Source organism: Cetorhinus maximus, chromosome 21, assembly GCF_964194155.1.
Source record: "Cetorhinus maximus chromosome 21, sCetMax3.hap1.1, whole genome shotgun sequence".
Lineage (NCBI taxonomy): Eukaryota > Metazoa > Chordata > Chondrichthyes > Lamniformes > Cetorhinidae > Cetorhinus > Cetorhinus maximus.
This window is the reverse complement of record NC_135899.1, coordinates 65,969,183-65,992,077: the sequence shown is the minus strand read 5'-3', so window position 1 is coordinate 65,992,077 and position 22,895 is coordinate 65,969,183. Positions and strand designations below refer to the sequence as shown.

The 22,895-nt window shown below is 38.7% G+C and overlaps 1 protein-coding gene across 4 annotated transcripts in view; it reads right to left on the bottom strand.

The window, feature by feature from the left end:
* The window catches only part of LOC144695942 (microtubule-actin cross-linking factor 1-like), a 554,471-nt gene that overhangs the window by 55,547 nt on the left and 476,029 nt on the right, over positions 1-22,895 (bottom strand). For all 4 annotated transcript variants that reach the window (XM_078567039.1, XM_078567041.1, XM_078567037.1 and 1 more), the window contains 13 exons: positions 20,731-20,850; positions 19,363-19,470; positions 18,777-18,995; positions 16,513-16,716; positions 13,476-13,707; positions 11,912-12,138; positions 11,592-11,714; positions 10,276-10,377; positions 10,088-10,189; positions 8,609-8,782; positions 7,225-7,380; positions 6,175-6,372; positions 2,682-2,810 (listed from right to left, as the gene is read on the bottom strand). In XM_078567039.1, coding sequence (XP_078423165.1) covers positions 2,682-2,810; positions 6,175-6,372; positions 7,225-7,380; positions 8,609-8,782; positions 10,088-10,189; positions 10,276-10,377; positions 11,592-11,714; positions 11,912-12,138; positions 13,476-13,707; positions 16,513-16,716; positions 18,777-18,995; positions 19,363-19,470; positions 20,731-20,850 — 2,094 coding nt within the window. The remainder of the gene's footprint in view (positions 1-2,681; positions 2,811-6,174; positions 6,373-7,224; positions 7,381-8,608; positions 8,783-10,087; positions 10,190-10,275; positions 10,378-11,591; positions 11,715-11,911; positions 12,139-13,475; positions 13,708-16,512; positions 16,717-18,776; positions 18,996-19,362; positions 19,471-20,730; positions 20,851-22,895) is intronic.

The window sequence follows — 22,895 nt, the reverse complement described above, 5'->3', positions numbered from 1 at the left end:
TATGCATAATTTGTGAAATCACTGTATAACTTTGTCACATTATTTATAGTAGGATAAATTGATAAACATTCGTTACTGATTAGTGCCATGACTGAGCTGTGTTCTACTCTGAAGTTTAAATGTACAGGAAAGCTGCTTGATACCATGCATTTTGAGTGTTTACATTTTTATGGGATATAAGGGGCTATATGCATGATTAGTGAGAAACGGCTCAATGTATTTGAATAAAATGCAATTGTCCACTATTTTAGTGAAATAAAACCATAAATGAATTTCCTACATGGTATCAACATATTGGCCCAAATCTTACAGTTTCCAGATTGTCAGAGACCAGACGTATGACCACCATATATGTCGGGGCCTGTTGGAAGTCTTAATGCACTGACTAATGTGGGAATTGTCGGGAAGTTTCAACTTCCGATGAGCTATTTCCCCTGCTCCCCGGGATCCTCCGTGAATGTCTCTGACTCTGAGTTAGAGTTGGAGACTTCAGACAATTCCATGGTACTTACCTGAATAGTTACCCACAAAATATTAGACATAAAAAACCTAGTCCAACTCCTGGGTAACTCCAGGACTGGCCCCCTAATCACTCACACTAACCCCCCACAATCCCCAACTACTTCTTTTACTACCAACCACACCCACACCTCCTGACCACTCGGCTACCCCTCACCGATCACCTGACGATGATACCGTTTCCCAGAACATCCGGGCTATTAATAATGCATATCACAATTGCAGCCCAAAAGTTTAACACTGGCTGATATTTTGCATTAATATTTCTGGTCCAAGTTTATATGAAACATTCTTTTAACTGTTTGATATGATGCAGATGAGCGCTTGTGTTCTTTGTATCTTGAGGGGAAATTCGATGCAATTTGTAAAACAACAATAAGCACACTATGTCAAAAGGTGATGGGATGATTATCTGCACCATGATCTCTTGGAGAGTTCCCAGAATTAATCTAGGGGGGAAAAAAGAAATAGAGCACATTGTAGTGACTATTTGCAGAGAGGGATTGGTTTGCTCAAGGAAAAATGTTGTAAATGAGAGAGAGAAACTGGAAAAACAATGCATAAAGTAGAACATCTTTCCAATGAAGTCTTCTGCCAAATGTTCTTACACATGAACTGTTGAGCTTGTAGTTGGGATAATCCTCTCAATTTTGATTGAAGCATCTTTGCGGGCTGTCTTGTCATATGAAGCTTTGTTCTTAAATATTTTAGGGGTCTAAACTCTTGAATTGTTAACTCAGGATTTATACTGACATTTTGGGTGGGATGCCTCCCAGGTCTAGATTAAAAGTATTGGACTGTGGCCAATTAAAAATTTCTCTCTTGCATGGTCAACTGCCTTTGTAACAAATTTTCATTGGCAGCCTTTTAATTAGATGAAAGTTGACAAGTCTAATTCTGTTACTGTGAACTTGCTTTCGAATTTCCTTTTTGTAATTTGATCTATTTTACCTCCCTCATTTTCTATCTTCATTGAACTACTTTTCCCACCATAAGGGAAGTTACATGAAATATAATAAATATTTGCATTGGTCAGTTTCCCCACATACGCTGACAACAGTTTTACCTCACCCACCAATGTCTCTAAATTGTCAGACTGCTTGTCCAACATCCAGTACTGGATGAATAGAAATTTCCTCCAACTGAATATTGGGGTGACTGAAGGCACTGTCTTTAGTCCCCTGCCACAAATTCCACTCCTTACCATTGACTCCATTCCTCTCCTTAGCAACTGTCTAAGGCTGAACCAGATTGTTTGCAACCTTGGTGTCATATTTGATTCCAACATGAGCTTTCAACCACATATTTGCGCCATCACCGAGACTGCCTATTTCCACCTCCAAAATGTTGCCTCTCTCTAGACGCTGCCTCAGCTGTTGGAACGCTCATCTATGCCTTTGTTACCCTTTGATTGACTATCCTAATGTACTCCCAGCCCACCTCCCACATTCTACTGCATGTAAACTCAAGGTCATCCAAAACTGTGTTGCACTCGTCTTAATTTGCACCACATCCTATTCAATCATCACCCCGCTACTCGCTGACCTACACAGGTTCCCGGTTAAGCAATGCCTCAATTTTAAAATTTTTCTCCTTATCTCCAAATTTCTCTGTAGTCTCCTCCAGGCCCCTGACCCTCCAATGATATCTGCATTCCTCCAATTCTAGCCTTTTGAGCATCCCCGATTTTAATCGCTCCATTACTGGTAGCTGTGCCTCAAGCTGCTTTGACCATAAGCTCTGAAATTCCCTCTTTAAATCTCTCCGACTCTCTACCTCACTTTGCTCCTTTAAGATCCCTTCTAGAAGCCACCACTTTGACGAAGCTATTTTCTGACCTAGTATCTCCTTATGTGGATCTATGTCATACTTGGTTTTAAAATGCCTCCATAAAGCTTTGTGACATCTTATGAAGTTAAAGGTGCTGAGAATGTGGGCTTAGAATTCACACATCTCATGTTGGATTTAGCTAGAGAATGCAACACATATATGAAATACCGCTGAATAAATAAAAACATCGAAATTCAAACTACACATTTCTTAAAGGATACCTCAAAGGAGATACTTAAAACAAAAAGTTGTTAAATTCCATCAAGTGAAAAGAATAAAACACATTGCTTTGGTAAATCTTTTGCTTTTAAAGGAGATAACAAACCCATTACCATGTGGACATTGAGTTGCTCCCGGGCTGTCTCAGGTAAGCCTCCAGTGGATTTAGATGCTGCCAACTGATTCTCAACTCGGCTGAGCCACTGCAAAAAGTCCTCAATCTCTCCATGAAATCCTTCAGCCTATGAAACAAGAAACATTATTCAGAAAAAAATATCAGTTGACTAACAGAAGGTTCCTAATGTCCACTCATAATACAGAAATCAAATGTCAATGTAAGCAGAATTCAGTAGATGAAAGTAATGTGGAAGAAGGTTTCAGTTATACCTGAAATAGTTTCTCTGTTATTAATTTGCATTGAAGCACATATTTAAGATCAGCTCAAATTAGATCATAACTTTAGTAATAATTTAGCCTACAAAAAAATCCCTACATTTGTGGCTAACTAACAGTCCCATGGGCAAATGTCAATCCTCAAAGTACCAAAATTATATGAAAAAAGAAAGTCATTTCTTGCAACATTGTTATGGGTGAACGGACATCTTTCACATTGGTGAATATTGGTTTAGCTCTGCAGCTGTGTTGTGGCATAATTTATATAAACAGAAAATAAAACATTTGGTTTTAGGCATTAAGTACAATGACATTGAAATTTGCTGACAATATTAATTCAGAGGGCATGGCAAACTGTGGAGAACAATGTAGAATACAGACAGGTCAGTGGAGGGTCAGGTAGGCAGTGTAATGCAGAGAACTATTTAGTAGTACATTGTGAAAGAAATAATTAAAATATATCCTAATTGGAGAATTCTTAGAGCGCAGGAACAAAGGGATCCAAGGATTCCGATACACAGATCTTTAATGGTTGCCACTGAAGAACTGAAAAGAAAAGCTCATGAGGTTCTGCGTTTTATATGTAGGGATAGATGATACAAATTCAGGTGTGATGTTAACATTGCAAATTACACTGGTTAGGCCACAGTTGCCAATTTTAGGAGCTCCATTATAGGACAAATATTAGGATCATTGGACAAGTGCAAATATTGTCTAGAATGTGTTACAAATACGAAGTTTAAAAGATTGTTATGTTTTGGGACTGTCTCTTTAACTTAAGGTAAAATGAAGGATGGGGTCACATGGCTTGCTCTGAATTCTGCCCGACAAGCTTGGGTGGCTTTGGTTGCTATGGGGACAGCGGGGTCAGTTGACTTACTGGGAGGAATGTACACAATGTTCACAACAATGGCAAGAGCAGCTATGTTGAATGTGGGTACACTGTTAGTCTCCAAGGGCAGAATTTTCTGCCTGTCGGGTGGGTGGGCTCGACCCAATCTCCGACAGGCGGGGAGCCAATTCCCGCCGGAGAAGAGGGCCCCGCTGCCATTTTACGTGGGCGGGCCAATTAAGGCCTGCCCAGCGTGATGTCCGGCGGGAAGCGCTGAGCGCTTCCTGTGTGGGTGGGGGGGTCCCCAAAAGCGAGAGTGCACTCTTTCGCGCATGCGCACAAAAGAGCACACATCTCCCTGAGGCTAAGTGCTGCCTCAGGGAGATCGCTGGCACTTCTAAAAATATTAAAAATAGAAAATAAATTCCTTAATATGTCCCCCTCATGTGACAATGTCACATGAGATGGGACATGTTCATAATTTACATAATAAGTTTATTAAACTTTTTTAAACCCTACATGAAACCTCATCCCGCTGGTGGATGAGGTTTCATGTTTTTTCTATTTCAGTTGTGAGGTTTAGAAGATAGCTAATTAACATTTCTATCTGGATACAAGGCTCATGTGATTCACATTGTGATAGAGATAAGCTTTGGGGAGGGAAAAGTTCATACAAAGTCATTGTACTATTGGGTTATAGGGTTTCTAAGTATCCCCGAAACACTCGGGCACAAGTCAATCTGCAGCCATCTGAGAGACAGAGAGGACGTAGGGGCAGTTAGTCCTGCACCCAAAGCAGAAAAAATGCTGACTCTATTGGTTACCATGTGAGATTGAGTTTGAGAGGATTTGGAGGAGGATGAAACTTTGTCTTCAGGGAAAGAATTTCCAGTGTAGTCCTCATAATGAAAGTCAGTTCTGGCATTAGAAGTTACTGGGTTAGGAAAGGAAAAGAAAGGAAGCAAGCCATCAGGAGCCGAGAATAACTTTGGACTAGTCCTGTGAGAATAAAGTGTTCACTAAAGGGACAGCTTGGTGTGGGATGATTTTTGGTTGGGTTAAAAGGAGAATTGCTCTTCTGTAGTTTACAGTATAAGGTACCTACCGAATAGTGCTTAGATAATGTTGCTTTTAGATTGTTTGTTCAGCAAAAGTCTTAAAGCTTGAGATCTTGTCATGTGTTAACTGGGAATTCAAATAACTTTTTAAAGAAATCAACAGTCTTTATGGGGATCATAACAAATGTTACCAGAAATGAGAGGTTTGTTAAGAAAGACTGCTGGAAGAATTATGACTTTCAAAGTCAGTTCGAGAGGATCTAAAAGACATTGAAGATTGTTAAGGAGAAAATGTCAGACTAATTTCATTGATTCACCAAAGAGTGGCGAACAGGGATTAATGAAAGAGAAGTTATCGGAATTTCTTTTCTTCTTTGTTTTATTTGTTCATGGGATATGGGCACCAGCATTTATTGCCCATCCCTAACTGCCCTCATTCAGAGGGTATTTTTAAGAGTCAACCGCATTGATGTGGGCCTGGAGTCACATGTAAGCCAGGCCAGGTAAGGGCGGCAGATTTCTTTCCCTAAAGGACATTAGTGAACCAGATGGGTTTTTTTTTACAACAATCGGCAATGGTTTCATGGTCATCAGATTTTTATTGAATTCAAATTTCACCATCTGCCGTGGTGGGATTCAAACCCAGGTCCCCAGAGCATTACCCTGGGTCTCTGTAATACTAGTCCAGTGACAATACCACTGTGCCATCGCCTCCCCTCATAATAGCTTTTAAGAACGTGGAATGTTTTATTGTAAACGGCAGTTGAGACAAAGACAATAACATTGAGAGATAAAAACTGAAAATGCTGGAAATACTCAGTTGGGCAAGCAGCACCTGTGGAGCGAGAAACAGAGTTAACATTTGACACGTCAATTCTGTTTCTCTCTTCACAGATGCTGCCTGACATGCTGAGTATTTCCAGTTTTTATTTCAGATTACCAGCATCTGCAGTATTTTGCTTTAACATTAAGAGAATTTGACAAGTGTTCCCAGAGTAGCTATGTAAAAAGCATACAAGGGAAGGGCAAAGAAATTATACTACATAGCAGAGTAGATGGCCTTTTCGTGTTGCAATTTCAGGGCTTCAGAATCAGTCACTAGGTTTTGGAGAGAGGGGCTTACAGGCTGACCTATAGCCAAAAACTGCAACTATCTTAACCTATGCCAATTAATTTTCAGTTGGTCTCAGGATAAATAGAGAAGGCAATTACAGATTAATTGCAGTATAACACAGCATCATAAGCAGTGCCATGTGAGATCTGCTAGTAACTTGTCTTTGCCCATAGACCCAAGTCTCCCAATATCCTCCTCCCATTGAATACCTGCTGCAGAGCAGCCTCCAGTTGCTGCTCTCTCCCTTCAGTTTTCTGAAGCAACGACTGCCAGCTGTGATTTAATTTATCTAGTCGACGCTTTAGGTTACTGGCATCCTCCCCTGCACTTGATTCCAGAAGTTCATTCCCAGCTTTATTTACAGTGTCGACTGTTGACTTGTGGGCAAGCACATCATTCTTCAAGACCTTTTGGGGAGGAAAAGTTTCATTTACTGAAACATGCACACACAAGTTACCTGCATCTAACAACACTTAATTTCAAACAAAACAGTATCATTGGAAATATGCTGCAGATACTCAGCATCCGTAAAGTGCATGATAGGTGAACCCCCTGGCATCCTGAGATCTATCCTACACAAGCTGCAACTTATGCAAAACTCTGCCATCTCTATTCTAATCCATAGTGAGTCCAACCCTTACCCTCAACTACTTGCATCTCATCCTCCAATACCCTGCTTTAAAAATCTACACTTTCAGAACAATTTGCGCTGTGATCTCTCCCCACCCCCTTATGCTATCTCATAACCTCTTCAGTTAGCACTTTTACTCCTCTCATACTGGCCTTTGGAATACTCTCCCCCTTCCTCAACTTCACAATCAGTAATTGGACATTCAGCCGTCATAGCCATGTATTCTTGACTTTTTATTCCTTAATTCATCTCCCTCTACATTCAAAAACTCGTAAAAGGTGAAATCAGCCACCTTTCATTTTTGACACTGTACAAGATTAACTCTGTCCTACACTATGCTAGATTCACTGACTGAAAACCAAGGAACGTTGAGCTTGTACTGCTCTATGATGGATCCCAAAACAGAAGTAAATATAATCTAAATTTAAGAGGGAGTTCAAGCCTACAATGAAAATGTTATTAATATTACATGTAATTGCATAAAACAGCCATGTTTTCTTGATTTGGGACATCATCCAAAACCCTTAATGATATTACTTTGCAATGTCATATGAATTATATATAATTCTATGATCCAGTACATGGTTATGTAAGATAAACCTTTGCAGAGAGATAACTTTTGACATACATGATGCTTGGCAAGTTCGATTTCTATGGCTTTTGGATCCCCAGTAATTGGCCTCTGTCCATCCAACAGATCCTCTGTATGATTCAGCCAAGTCATAAGTTCAGCCAATGCATGTTGAAACTGACCCAGTGCCAGCAGGGCACCCTCCACTTTGTGCTGTGGCGAAAAAAATAAGTTCACAGGTAATCATCCTGAAAAAAATATTCTTTCATGTTCTCAAATATTCCCCAAAAACCTCCCCTCAGGTTGGGCCTGTAAAGAAATAACCAATCAGTTTGAATATAGAAAAAACTGTCAAACACTAAATATTGAAACAGGACTTCAAGGTCAGTATGTTCATGTGCCAATTCACTGCATGCCAGGGTGGCAAGAGTGGTTCACATATCATTGAGTTTCTAGGAAGTCACATATGGCTACTCTTGTACATCTCCAAGTAGCTGCAAGAATAAGAACAAAGGCATGGGAGCAGATTATTTCCCTGCATTCGTTCCAGGGAATGGTAGTAAATGTATATCCTGAAATGTATATGGAGGTAAATAAAGCAGGGAGTCAGCATGTCTAATAGCAGAACTGTACTGGATAAAAAGGCACAAAATGGGTTAAATTTAATTCCACCCTCAACAGCAGTGGGGGGGTAGGGGTCCATAGAATTGGAATGAAAGTCGAGGGGTGGAGTGCCCATCACCATGTTGACTCCCTCTGATTCAATCAGGGGTGGGAAAGGTTGAGGATAACCTTACGGCCCGAAAACCAATTGAAGCCCTTAAGTGGTCAATGATCACTTAATAGCCTCATGCTTGGGACCTGACATCACATGGGGAGACCACCCAGTAAAAGCTGGTGGTCTCCTTGCAGACTTAGGGGGTCTCTCCTGCTCAGGCACCTTATGGCCAATCAAGGGCCCCCCAGCAGCCAGGTCCACAGCCCTGGAAAAACCCCAGAACGTCTGGCAGTGCAGTACTGAATTGCTGCGTCAGACTGGATTTTGTGTTCAAGTCTCGGATTGGGACTAGAATCCACGATCTTCTGACCAGTTGTTCATATTGAGGGGTCTGATAAAGAGATTAAAGCATGACTTCATAATCCTTAATATCTTTTTGATAAGTAAAGTACTTTGGGACTTGTATGTCTTGTGTCAAATATCAAACTTCATCGTCTCTTTTTAATCCCCCAAGCCCTTCAATATATGTTAATTTGCTGAGCGTAACTCACAAAACTAATTGCACAATTGCCATGGTCCATTTCATTTCATAGGCTTTCATGACTTCTTTTAGCTGCACAATGCAGCAAATCTTGGCTCATGTATTGGTAAATTGATGTATGTGCATTATCAATACATGAAAAACAGTATTTCCAAATCTGAGTTATAACAGACCCTTTGTACCTGTCTGAGAATAATCTTTTCTCCCAGATCTTCCCAGAGATGTTTGAGCTCAGTGAGTGGCTGTTGAATTAGGTCTCGGTCCGTGTCATCTGAGGCCCTCTTAAGCAGCAGCTCCCCCTGGTGGTTCAGTTTTTCCATCTCTATTTGCTGCTGGTAGACCTCCATTTTAAATTCCTGTGGATTGCAAGTGCAGTGGGAAAGTTAAGTGTCATCCATTAGGGCAAATTTTATGAAAATGTAACAAATTTAAAATCAAAGCCATAATGTGACTGTTTTCCCCCTCCTATCTTCCCTACCAGTTTTGGGCCCTCAACTTTTAAAATGTTGATGCATTGCTGCAGTACAGATTCATGGGCCAGAATTTTGATGTCGGCATGCGGGGGCGGGCCCCACATGTTGATGAGCGGTGACATGGGGCATGTGTCCCGACGTCAGCGCTTGTCATTTAGATATTACGTTTGGCGGGCGCGCGCCAGAGGCGGCTGCACGCCCGAACTGTCAATGGCCTATCAAGGCCATTAAAAAAAACCAATTAAAGTAGTTATCAATGTTGCCCATCCAACCTTAAGGCTGGCGGGCAGGTGAAGAGCCCAAGTGGCCTTTGCGTTTCTCAGGAAACCTCATCCACGGACGGAATGAGGTTTCCTGAAGGTTTTATTAATTAAATAAATAATTTTTGCGCAATTCACAAGCATGTCCCAGCTCACGTGACACTGTCGCATGAGGGGACATGTCTAAATAATTTTAAACTTTATTTATGAGCTTTTATTATGTACTTAATCTCCCTGAGGCAGCTCCGTGCCTCAGGGAAATTTCTGCGCTCTTTCGCGTGAAAGAGCACAGGCCCCGACTCTCCCCCCTCCCCCCCGCCGCATAGATAGCACTGAACGCTACCGGTTGTGCGTCATGCTGGGTGGGCCTTAACTGGCCCGCCCATGTAAAATGGTGGTGTGCAGTCGATCGTGGGCGACAATTGGCTCCTCGCCCGCTCGATATTCAGAAAATTCTCCCCATGGACATCGGTACCCTGCCAAATGACCATACTTTATATATGAGTCTAGACAGTAATGTCAAAAAGCTATCATATGAAGCGGACAGCCTCGTGATTCTGTCCTCACTTGAAGTCTTGGGGCTTCCCCCCTTCCCCAAAACCAATGGTTCCTATGCCGACAGTAATGCCACTGCTGTTGCCCAAGTTGACCAAATCAACCAACACAGCACAGCTCTGGCATCTTGTATTCAATATAATTCAGCTATTCACTGCCTACACCAGTTGAGCCATCTAAAGATGGACATTGGGTAGATTTTTTTCAATCCAGTAAAAGGAATGATTGTTCATGTTAGATGAAGCTAATATGAAATGCATGATAATCACAGAAAAAGCAGAAGTGGGGAACTACATTTCTTTCATAATTTTAATGTTTTTTTTCCAAAAGTTGTGTGTATGTTCCATGCTATTTTGCGGTAATATTAACCCACCTTCATTTCGTTTATTTGTTGCTTCACCGTGTTGATGTCTGTGCCAACTGGAGACATCTCACCAAGTTTTATTACAGTGTTATCCAGCCAGTCAAACATTGCCTAAAAAGTTACAATAGATTAGGAAACATCATTCAAATTAGTACTGTATTCATACGTACAATGACACAATGCAGAACATTCCTTACTTGCAATGAATCTTGGTATTGCACAGCTGCCTGCATGACCTCCTCCAGTTTGTCCATCCGCTCCTTCCATGCTTTGTTCAGGTTATCCCAAGTATAATTGAGCTAGAAAAAATGATGACACAATTCATTAGAATGCAAACATGGTAATACAACAACAACTTACAATTTCATAGCACCTTTAATGTAGTAAAGCACCAAATACATTGTACAGAAGCATAATCAGATAAAACAAGATACCGAGACACTTAAAGGAGATATTAGGATAAATGGCCAAAAGTTTGGTCAAACAGATAGGTTTTAAAGGGTGCCTTAAAGGAGGAAAGGTGAAAAGGTTTGGGGAGGGAATTCAAAAAACAAGGCTCTCGGTAGCTGAAGGCACTACCAATGGTGAAACTATGAAAACTGGAGATATGTAAGAGGCCAGAAGTGGAGTGCAGAGATCTCAGAGGTTTGTCAGGCTGGGGTAGGTTACAGAAATAGGGAGGGGCAATGTTTCCTGAAAATGACCTGCATAGGCTAATGCTTCCTATTCATTGGTCTATGCTGCATTCAATCAAACTCACTCATAATTTATTCAGATTTTCCCAACATAGTATCAGTCAGCCAAGGTAGTAATGCATTGGTTGTATGACAGACCAGTGTATCACACTGCTACAAAATTTTGCTCACAGTATGAATATAAATTAAGCACTCTTGGTTCTGACATTTAGTGTTTAGTCATGGTTATTATAAATCTTTTTCAAGATTCAACTCTCAAATAGACAATTAACTGATTTTTCATTAATCCAGCCAACGTTACAATGGGGAATCTTTTACATAAACTTATTATCTGATAAAACAATAACATCTTTCAGATGGGTGAGCTAGTAAAATCTATTTTTAGTTGTTTGTAGTACTGAACTTGAGTACTTTTTCAGCAAGAAAATATATTTTGTTGAAAAATTATAATGTCAGCAAACTGAGACTTGTTCAGCAAACCATTAACATGTTATTATGCAGAACACAATATTCATTTAATCAAAAAGTAGTTTCTACCTTGGGTAAGTTTTTAGGAGCTAACATATAATAGAGAGGGACTGATATGCAAATATACATTTTGTTGCATGAAATGTTATGGTGCCTTTAATAGCATTACTGCTGGAGATACCATAATGCTTTTAAAATTGCATATCTAAATATACTCTATTAGTAAAATAATCAATTAACTTGCCGTTAGTCTCACGCCTATTAGCCTCCTAGTCATGTTCTAACATTACGGTATCAACCTAGGCCACACATTATTCCTCACTCATCATTATTTCCATTTAATATTTTACCTCATCTATGCTTTTCTTCACTTCTGGTTTTTCAAATTCTCCACAAGCAAAGATGAGGTCTGCTCCCAGGATTCGCACAAATTCCAGTTCCTCATGGAGCCCATCCGTCTCCTCTTTAATTGTCTGAAATCACCAGAATATTACCAGGAAATGGTTATTAATCCGGTGCACTTACCACACTACAATCTATTGTTTCAGAAAATTATTTTTTGTTTTGTGATTCCAAACAAGGCAACAAACGAGACAAATATTTAGGGCATGGTTAAAGCAAATTTGTTCAGACAAACAATGTGAAGTTCACATTTGAGCCATATCCATACCTCTGCAGCCTCCTGTTGTTGTTTAATGATTGAGGGGTCAATACCAGGACTCTCCAGGTCTCGCACTATATCCTGCGTGTCCTTAATGGTGGTCAGCAGGGCAGCCATGTCACACCAGAATTTTTCAGCCAGGTCAAGCACATCTAGAAGTTTAATTTCTCTCTCTTCACCACGAGCTTTGATGTCTTCCCAGTAAAATACCATCTCATCCAATTTGTCTTGAATGGCTAAAGCATTACAATTTGGGAAAAAAAGCTCGAATATTTAAGGTGTTCTTGTTCCTATGGTAATAGAAGGATTGAATGCTACCAGAAAGGGGCCATCAGAGAAGACAATAAAGACTAACAATACTACATATAAAACTCTTCAAAAACGGACTATTCAGAGCTATTTGATGAAGTTGACTGTGTAGAATCCTATCCAAATTGGGTCATATACTCCTCAACTGTATTGGAACACTAGGCAAGAGTTTTGAAAATTTGTAATCGCCTAAAACAGTATTAAACAGACAAAATTAGTCACGTGCTACAAATTCTAACAATCAATATACATGACGTCCCCATTTCAGAGATGGGGATAAAATGATTACAGCCTTTGATAAATGTATAATACAACTGAATCCGTTTGAATGCATCATACTCAAGGTCTCTCCAGCTGATAAAATCTAACTAAGTTGCAGAATTCAAAATTTAAACACAAAAGGATGCTTTGCTTTCTGTCACTGAATGTGAAATGCATTAACAACAGTTTCATTCCACCAAATAAACAAGACACAGGACGGAGGCACTAAAGGCACCAAGATCTTTCTCTTTTTGTTAACTTTCCAATTCACTAAAAAGTGACAAAAGTTATCACAAGCGTAAAGAACACATTCAATTGTGAAATTCTGATTAATTGAATAGGTTAGTTATACCTGTGATGAACTTGATGGGTAGGTTACCTCACTACATTTGTTTGCAGAACACCTATGTATACTTGAATAGCAGAATTAAGCTTAGCTGATTATACATTTCACTGTTGTTTGTGGGAGCTTCTACTGCACAAATTGGCTGCTTCATTTGCCTATTTTAGATCAGAGACTAATCTTCAAGAATAATCATTGGTTGTGTAGAATTTCAGTATGTTCTGACATGGTGTAAGATATCATACAAAGTGGAAATTTTTTCATTCAATTATGCTTCCTGCATTGTGAAATACAAATTTAAGGCCAAAGTAGATACTGTATCATATTAACACCAACTTTTTAAAAGAAATTGAAATTAGGTAACACATTATCTTCTCAGAATGTCCCAAAACAATTCACAATAAAAATATGATAATTCTCGTCTTTGATTCCTGAACACATCCTTCCAATGGGACTGAAAACATTTTACGTTAGAGGGATGTATCTTGACTTTGGTTTTAACAATTGAAGAATGGATTCAGGAATCTAGGCTGAATTTTAAAGAGGAAATGATTAGCTTCTAATTTGAAAACCAATTGTTAGATTGTTTATCAGCAGCAGGCTTTACAATTGTGAATAGTCTTGTGATTACACACAAATTTAAAACGTAATGTTTAATACCTTTAGCTGCAGGATCCTCATCTGCTCCAGTTGACCGTCCAATTAGCTCCTCACCACGACGTTTAAGAGCTTCAAAGGACGGCTGAAGCTTTTCTAGCTCCATTGCAATATTTTTGTTCTCGTTGATATGCTCTTTGATCTTCTCAACCTCGGCAGGTATCGATGGAGGCATACGCATCCGATCAGCAATGTGTTCCAGAGACTCTAACATTGGATCAATCTTATCATGGAACTAAACAGACCATAAATAAGAGGAGTTGGCATTGACTGAAAATTTTCTCAGAATTATTCTTTATCTAAAACTATGGCTGTGTAGCTGAAATTATATCAGTGCAAGCTCAAGAAAAGCAACGAGCAGCAACACTTTTGCAGAAAATTTCCAGTAAAAAACATGCATTGTATTAAGTAAAATCTATTCTTGCATCAAAGTTTATAACAAATAACTAATTTCTTGAGATCGAATAGTTCACTTTATTGAATAAGGCCAATTCACCTAGATTTTCATATGAATTTCTGTGCCATATTTAGTAAATCTTTAAAAAACAAAAAACTAGTGGAAAGGAAACAAATAAATGTTGAGACTCTAAATTAAACAAACCACAGGCTATAATAATAAAGGCACACATCATTTGCCCCAAATACAATTCCATATTTGTATCTGGAGTAAGGGGAAATTATTCTGAGTAAACTAAACACAGACTTGTCTATTTTTGTTTTAGGCATTTTCACTCCTGTTCAGTCAGGAACTATTGAAAGATTTGACTCTTCAGAACAATAGAATTGTGCTGTAGTTACAACCAACAGTTGAGATTCACTCAAGAAGTCAGTTAATCTCATTGTGAACAATCTACAAGCAAATTTAAATTAATTATGGAAAATTATGTTCTTACGCAGCTGTATAAAACTAAGATTAAAATAAACAAAATTTGCATAAATAAATAAACAATAAAACATAATTTAGCTCATTACATAATTTGGTTCACTTAGCATTGAAAATGCTTGCTTTTTTTTCATAACTTTGCACTTTATCAAACCAAGTTGTAAAGTGGAAGACTACAAATAATCACTTAATATATTAATTTAAATTTGTAAATTATTGTTTTTACTCACCTACACCACATGAAGGTTAAAACAAATGTATTTGACTAGTCACAATAGTAGGTAAATAAATCCCCTGAATGAAGCCAATCTTTTTGATATACATGACAAATGATAGATATTTTACTTAAAACCAAACATCCCGAAGGTTAAAAATGCGGAATCATGCCTATCAATTTAAAAGACCTATTTCATTGGTTGATATCACAAGAGCAGCAGAATAAGCAATCAATATAGCAGGGACTTAATGATAAATCATAAGGAAGCCATTAACAATTTATAAATATATATACTATTTTGAACATTATAGTTCCATTAAGTTATACATCAGAATGTAGTCTGGCTTTGTAGTGACTCATCAATATACTAGTCATGAAAATTTCCCTTTCACTCTGAAATTAGGATTCAAATTAAGCCCAGATGATTGGGAGGAAACTCTATTTTCTCATATAGCTGTGGAGATCCTAACTTAAATCAATTTGAGCAGATCTCAATCATGTGAGAAGTGGGCAGGTGCCCACAATTCAGCACTACTTAAGTAATCACGCTCAAACAGGGTATAGTGAGAAAATTGGAAATGGAATGGTTGTTCTGGTGGAATAGAGTGTTTTTTGAGGTTGGACTCAAGGCTATCATTAGAATAGTTAAGAGAGGTTCACTTCAATTTAACCTGGACACTGCATTAGAATTAAGAAAAAAACACTCAATAATGACATAAAAATAGACTGAGTATTAGATATGCTGGAAATTCATTTTAATGAACATGCCTGTCCTCAAGGACAGTACCGCAAAAGAAACAGATCAATTTACCAAAGTTCGAAACAATCCATTTTATCAGGTAAAATTTAGCGAAGTTGAATGCACAACTATCCATTAAATAATAAGTGGCCTATCAGATTAGTTGTAAGTATAAATTGTGCAGGGATTGTCAAAGTTTCAGATAACTAACTACTAGTGACAGATATGCCCAAACAGAAAAAACAAAAGAGAAAAGCAGCCCTAAAGCGTGGCAGCATCAATTGTCCAAGGAGCTCTGCTTACCTCGGCATTCTAATGAGATGTGATGAACACAACAATTAAACACAACGTAGCAGGAGATGTCGGCAAATAAACATTTAATTCCACGAGGTGAGCGGAATGGAAAACAAATGACATGTTAATATGAGAACACTATGATGGGGTAACATAAGGGATTGCATCGAACAAGACAAATATGGAAGGATACACTTCACAAACGTTACCATGTTAAGCCAGTGTTTTTTATCACTGGAAATAATGTGCGTGTCATAATATTCTTTTAATTCTGCTGTACTGGTTCCATCACCCTATTTTGTTTCCATTGCTCCTAATTCCTGGCAAGAATACTATGTCAAGCAGAAGTGTGGATAATTTTATCAACACCACTGATTATCTGACTAGTCAGTAAGCATGCATCAATAACCAATAATATAAAGAAATGTGCCAATCTAAAGGGCTAAATGGACAATTCAATCCAACTCAGACATTTCATTACAGCAAGGCAAAGCAACATGTGCCTTGCAAAAGAAGTGGAATCCACTACATATAGTTGGCAACCTGAAATATTTAAAGCACTCAAAAAAAATCACCACCTTTTCTGTTTGCTGGTCAGTCATTCACTGCAAATTATTCCCCTCATCTTACTTTATTACTGCCTCTGATTATTCTGAAACCAACCATAAAGATGTAGTTCTAGCAGTAGAGTGCACCTCTCATTTTTAAAAAGCATTATTGATGTTGGCCAAGGAGATGCCTGTGACCTGGGCTAGCGAGTGCACTGCAGAAGTGAGAATTATATTAAGAAGTGACAGCAGTGGAGAGCTAAAAGAATAAAAAGTAATAAGATTTCCTTTTAATAAACAAATAATACCCTTCAAAAAATCCCATGCAAATATATACAGCTAGGATCACCACAGAGTACCTGAGCAGACTGTGAAATTGCTTCATCCAACGCCAAAGCCCGCAGTCTTGCATCCTGTTTTATTTTAGCATAAAGTGCTTCAGCTGTGGTGTATTTCTCATGAACCATTTTGCCCTCATCAGGATTCAACACCATCAACTGAGGGCCAATCTTCATCAATTTATCGATATGAGGCTTGTGCTCAGAGATTGATTCACGAAGTTGCTGTTATAAAAAGATGTACAGATTTCAAAGTTTGAAAGAATGTCTAAATACATTCTGGCCTAAGACAACGCTTTTTGTATAATATTAACAAAACGTCAATAGGGCAAGCTCAGTACTCCTGTGCCCAAGCAGTGAGCCGCACTCAAAGGGAATCTGAGTTAGAAGAGGACTACAATACTTAGTAGGTAGTTTGGCCCTTTAAACATGCTGAACTTTCAGTAAGATCATGGTTGATCTTCTACCTTAGCTGCACCTTCCCGCACTGTCCCCATATCTCTTGATTCACTTAATACCTAAAATCTGTCAATTTTTACCTTGAATTCACTGATAACTGAACATCCACAGCACTTTGCAGCAGAGAATTCCCAAGGATTGCAACATTTTCGCTAAAGAAATTTCTCATCTCAGTCCTAATTATTCTGAGACTGTGACCAATGTCCCCTCTAAATTTTTTGTTTTGTGCAGTATGTTCATTTGAATACACGGTACCTTTAAATCTTTTTGTATATCTGCACATGTGCAGTATGTTAAAGGAGACAACTTGAGTGATTTGTGTGGCAGCTTTAGGGTTGCTGCATGGTCGTGAGCGTTTACGGCCTACAGGGAACATGTAGCCCCTAGTTCTGGACTCTCCAGCTAGGTGAAACATCCTTCCAGGAGCCTCTGACAAACCCCTTAAGAATTCTATATGTTTCAATTAAATCACTGCACATTCTTCTAAACCATAGGGAATATAAGCCTAGTCACACAATCTCTTCTCAAAGGAAAAGCCCCTCATCCCAGGAATCAGTCTAGTGAACTTTCATTGCATTGCCTCTAAGGCACACGTATCCTTCCTGAGGTAAAGCGATCAAAGCTGTACATAGTACTCCAGGTACTTCTCATCAAGGCCCTATACAATTGCATGAAGACTTCTTATGCTCCAGTCCCTTTGTAATAAAGGCTTAATACAGTATTTGCTTTCCTAATTCCTTGCTGTAACATCATATTAATTTTCTGTGACTTGTGCTGTCTTCAAGCATGGCTTCCTCCCTGGAGCTGTGAATTTTCCATTTTTATTGTTTTACGCAAATATTATGCAGTATATTCCCCATATTTCATATAACAGACCTGTTTAATGCACCTACAATTCAATTTTCACAACCAGAATATTTCAAGAAGGGGAGGGGGGGTTTTAACATGGGTGAGTGTGTCAGTTCGGATGTGACTGAGGGGATTGGGGGTAATACAGCCAAAATATTGAAGCATTTTGGGAAGCCAGCTGCAACTTGCTGACTTCCAGTTTTTACTCAAAACGGACAAAGGGTGGGCAGCCAACCTGCTTCCAGGAAGAAGTGTGGCTGGTATTTTACATATGTTAATTAGGTTATAGCCGGTTGGCTTGCCCAGGTCTTGGCAGCTGCAGGTAGGCAAGGTCAGCGTTGGGGGCACTCCTTGTGGGCCAGATAAAGAAAGAAAAAGTGCTTGCTCTTGTTCCCCCAAGCTCACGCCCACCATCACAACCTTACCAACCCACCCCAGGTTCAGGAATCCCAACACCTACCCATCCCTAATCTCTAGGCTTTGGGATTGGACCAACATACCCCACTTCAGGGTCGGCGATTGGAATGACCTGGTCCTGCAACGTCTTCTTCAGTGTTCTCCATCTGACTGGAAGCCAAGCCTGACCATCAAGCTGACTTCTGGGCAAGGAACCAGTCAGTGACGCAAGACACGTCATGGAGTTAAAACTCCACAGTATACAGCAAAACCCTGACTCCCGAGTTTCCTGTGTGCTGTCGGGACCACCCGCTCCAGTTGTGTCAGATAAAATTCCTCTCTTTACGGCTGTTCTGATGCACTATGGTCTCCTCTCCCCCTTCGGTGATTAATGGGAATACCATGCACAGTGGAAATGCACCGTCAACATGCACAATTTCCTAATCTCCTGCTGTTTTCTTTCAATCCCATGTGGTTTATAGGTGCCAATGGAGAATCTAGTTACCTGAAGTATACTGGAGGATGTATACACAATGGTATTTAAGAGAATAGGCCAACCTACATTGTCCTTTTATCCTTACCCTCATTTCTTCCTGTTGTAGTTTCAGCATCTCATGGTCAACAGCTGGTGGTGGGAGCTGTGATATATGAGTTCTGGTCTCATCAAGCCATGGGCACAACTCCTCATACGTTTCCCAGAACTGGTTAATCAGGACTTGAGCCCGTTCTAATTGGGAGTATCTTTCAGTGTTCATTTGACTGACAGTCTCATACTGCTGCTGCAACAAGTCCATCTTCTCCTATGTGGAAGTGTGTATATACAAATGTACATATTTTAGATTGTGGCATAGTAACTAAAATCCTGTTATTATAAAAACTATAAAAATGGTTAGCTAGTGGCAAATAGTTTGTTTCCGGTAAGTTAGAACACATCAGCCTTATGACAGACCCCTCTTTCAACATCCAAGGCCTTGACTGACAAATTTACATGGAATTTCTCTCAAATTGCAATATTTATGTATTCTGCAAGTAATGATACAATTTGTGGGTGTGGAAGAAAAATATATAAATTCACAATTTAGTTTTTTGAAAAAGCTAATAAGCTTTTAGGTATAATTTGTAAACATTTATTCTGTAGTTGTGGCACGCTATCTACAGAAATAATACCTGCAACATAGTCTTCTGTTCATCGCCGCAGGTACTCAAGATTTCTTCTTGGGTGTTGATCAATTCATCTATGGAATCCTTGTGCCTTATGATGTCTATTGAAAAGGCCTAAAGACATTAAAGAAAAATTCTTAATACATGGAATAAGGTAACACCGTTACAAGATCTCCAGTGCACATATTGTAAATGGTGTGTAATTATCTAGTCTCCATCCTTAGCACAGATCATGACTAATTTTTATTTTATGTTAATATGATGGACACAAACTCATGGATGAGTGAACCCTAGTTACATTCATAAAAATAAATGGAAAAAGATAATCAGAAAATTGTACATCCCATTTGCATGGCAATTTAAGTGAATTGCAGCATTAATCACTGCCTATTTTGGGTCAACAGGAGGTAAACTGGTTTGTAAATGACTATACATTTAAAATAAACTTCAGACTTCGGTCCTTTATATAAGAATTACGAAGATACGGACATAAGCACCAAAAGCTGGATTTAATTGTTGTTTAAAAAAAAATCAAACACCCACTGGACGTAAGATTTTAATGAGCTCAGTTTATCCAAAAAGGTTAAAAAATCAGCAGTCTACAACCATCTCCTATTCCATAATATTAACTGCCCTGTGTGCACTACTAATACACTTGTACACTATGGAGGGATAAAGAATAAATCATTCATAGCCTGCCCACTGACATATCCTCAAACAGTAAATGCACATGGTTATGCTAGCTTAAATTTCACCTGCGGAATCTGATTTTAGGTCGAATCCTAATTTTTAATCCACCATTGAAGCAGGCACTGAGGCGCATTAATGCAAGGCGGCCTTCACTGTGCATTGCAGAATTTGGAGAAAATCTCCAACCATTAGTGTCCTTTTCCCCCTCTCATTTGTGTTTTGTATTGAGCTAAATCGCAAAGTGAGGAAGAAAATAGGAATAACTACTATCTGGGAGTTGTGAATGAAACTACATTAGCAGAGATGATTTGTCACACAATTCTCTTTTCCTTCATAATTTCTATTAGTGTTTCCTGGATGTTTCTTTTTGACTTGGTCAAGATACTATGATTGCCTGTAGTTGCCATGGCCTTTTCTCTCTCGAATTATAATTTTTGACTGGAGGGAAAAACAGTTGAGAGAGAAAACCAATTAAGAGGCAAGAAAGTGACCAAAAGAGCAAAAACACTTTTCAAAAGATTTAGTATAGGACATGCAGTGAATAAAATTGCACTGTGGAATGCACAGAGAATCTGGAACAAATGTTTTGTGCATAATAAAGTGCAGTATTTGTTTAAAGGATACCCATATAAATGGATGATATCAGATATGAGTACTGCACCACATCGTACACATCAGTCCTACCTTCTGCACCTGTAGTTGAGCTGTTGTCTGATCTTGTTCCAGCCTTATCGGGCCCAAGGCTGTCAACTTTCGCATGGTTTCTGCCACCCAGGTAAGCTCGGAGTCAGCAGTCTGCTCATACTAGCAGAAAGGAGAAGCAGCACGGAACATTAAGGAAACAAAGCAGACACACAGCTGTAGACAAAAACACATAGACAAACGAAACAGAGCTGCAATCGGAACACAGGTAGTGCCAGGAAAATCAATGAGTAAAGCCAGTCTGACTCTCAATTAAACAATGTACTAATCATTGCTTAGGGTAGTTTCAAAACTTTTTCTAACAGTACACAAGGTCCATAGTGTATTAAATCATGGCCTTGTTCAGTGCAGTTGTAATGCACAGTACTACATTGCTAGATTTTGTTCCATTTTTTTAATACTAGATGTAGGGAAGGATAATTAAATTTAGCATTGTTTTTTTAAATTTGATTTAGAAAAAATAATGCAAATTAATTTTAAATTAAAAACGAAATCTGGAAATTCAAAGTATCTTGTGTATACTGACACCAACTGTTTTGAATTGCAGACCAGAAGAATATATTTACTGGCACTCAAAACCTGTTTAACAAAACACATTTGAATGATGTTTTACTGTATTAACCATTGACATTGCCAAAAAGGTGTGATTTTGATTCCCAGTGAGGACAAGCAGGAAAGAATAGAGGAAAGAATATTCAGCAACACTAAACATTGTCCAAGAATTTAACCATCTCCCATGTAGCAACATTTTAAACAAGGCTTTGCTGGTTCCCAGGATATACTGAATTCATTCAGCAAATAGTGTGAACAGTAATTATCTTTAGATTTTGAGCTCAGCCTCAGTTACCAGTATTCCATTTTTGCAAAGCATTCTATACCTTAACAACTATCTGTGTAAAGTAATATCTTCTACCTTCTCTCCTCAATTTCAATGAGGGCTTTACCTATTTATCGTGTCAAAACATTCACAACTTGAAAAACTTTTATTAAGAATCTTTCCCTTTTCTTCTTCAGAGGAAATGGTCCCACTATTTAGAGTCTCTTCTCATAATTATAGTTTCTTATCTCATGTACTGTCCTGGCTAAGACAAAGAGCTCACCAAGAGAGTAATGTATTCCACTGTGTTTTCGGTTATCAAAGGCTACCATTTGTGCATAACTGTTTCATTAAAAGTACAAATCTACACAACGGAAATTGACTTCAAGCATGAGATGATAAAAGACCATTTGGTGGACTGAGCCAGTTCACGCCACACCCCACATGCAACCAGGTCTCTCCTAAGCACGTATCATGAGGGAAGCTTGAATAAAATTTCTCCCAACTCTCTCAGAAATAATTAAATAAAACTGTACAATATCTATTCATCTAACTGTATCAACTATTCTTCCCTCTGTTCAATTGCTTTACATTAAAAGGTCTAAGGAGTTCAAGATCTGCTGAATACTGATAATGATTTAATCATTCTTATCCAGGCTTATCCTTAAAACTAGAGGTTTCAACACAATTATACAACCTACTCTCTTTTGGAGTTAGCTAACAACTTTAAGTGTTTTTATGGAGTGTCTGTTTCCCAGAAATATTATACAGCTGAAGAACCTGACTGAATTTTTTGGTAAGGTGACTAAAGTAATGGTTAGGGCAATGTTAATGGATGTTATTTATATGGACTTCCAGAAGGCATTCAATAGTCTTTGATGACGGACTTTGTTAGCTAAAGTTGAAGACTCATGGAATCAAAGGTAAATTATTCCCCTATTTAAGAGATTGGCTGAATGGCAACTATCAGAGACTAGAGATAATGATCAAGTACTCTAATTGGCAAGGTGTGACCAGAAGCATCCCACAGAGCTCTATGTTGGGGCCTACTCACTGTATTCATTACTGACTTAGATGACAGAATAGAGTTTGCCAATGGTACAAAGATAGGCAGCATTGTAAACTCGTGCAGGTGGAAGCATAAAATTATAGAGAGGATATGCTAATAGATTAGGTGAATGGGGGAAAACTGTGACAAATGGATTTCAAAACACAGAAAAGTGAGGCCATCCACTTTAGACTGAAAAAGCATAGGTCAAAGTACTCTGGTAAAAAGCTAGAAGCAGTGGAAATCTAAAGAGACTGAGTGTCCATGTACACAGAACAATAA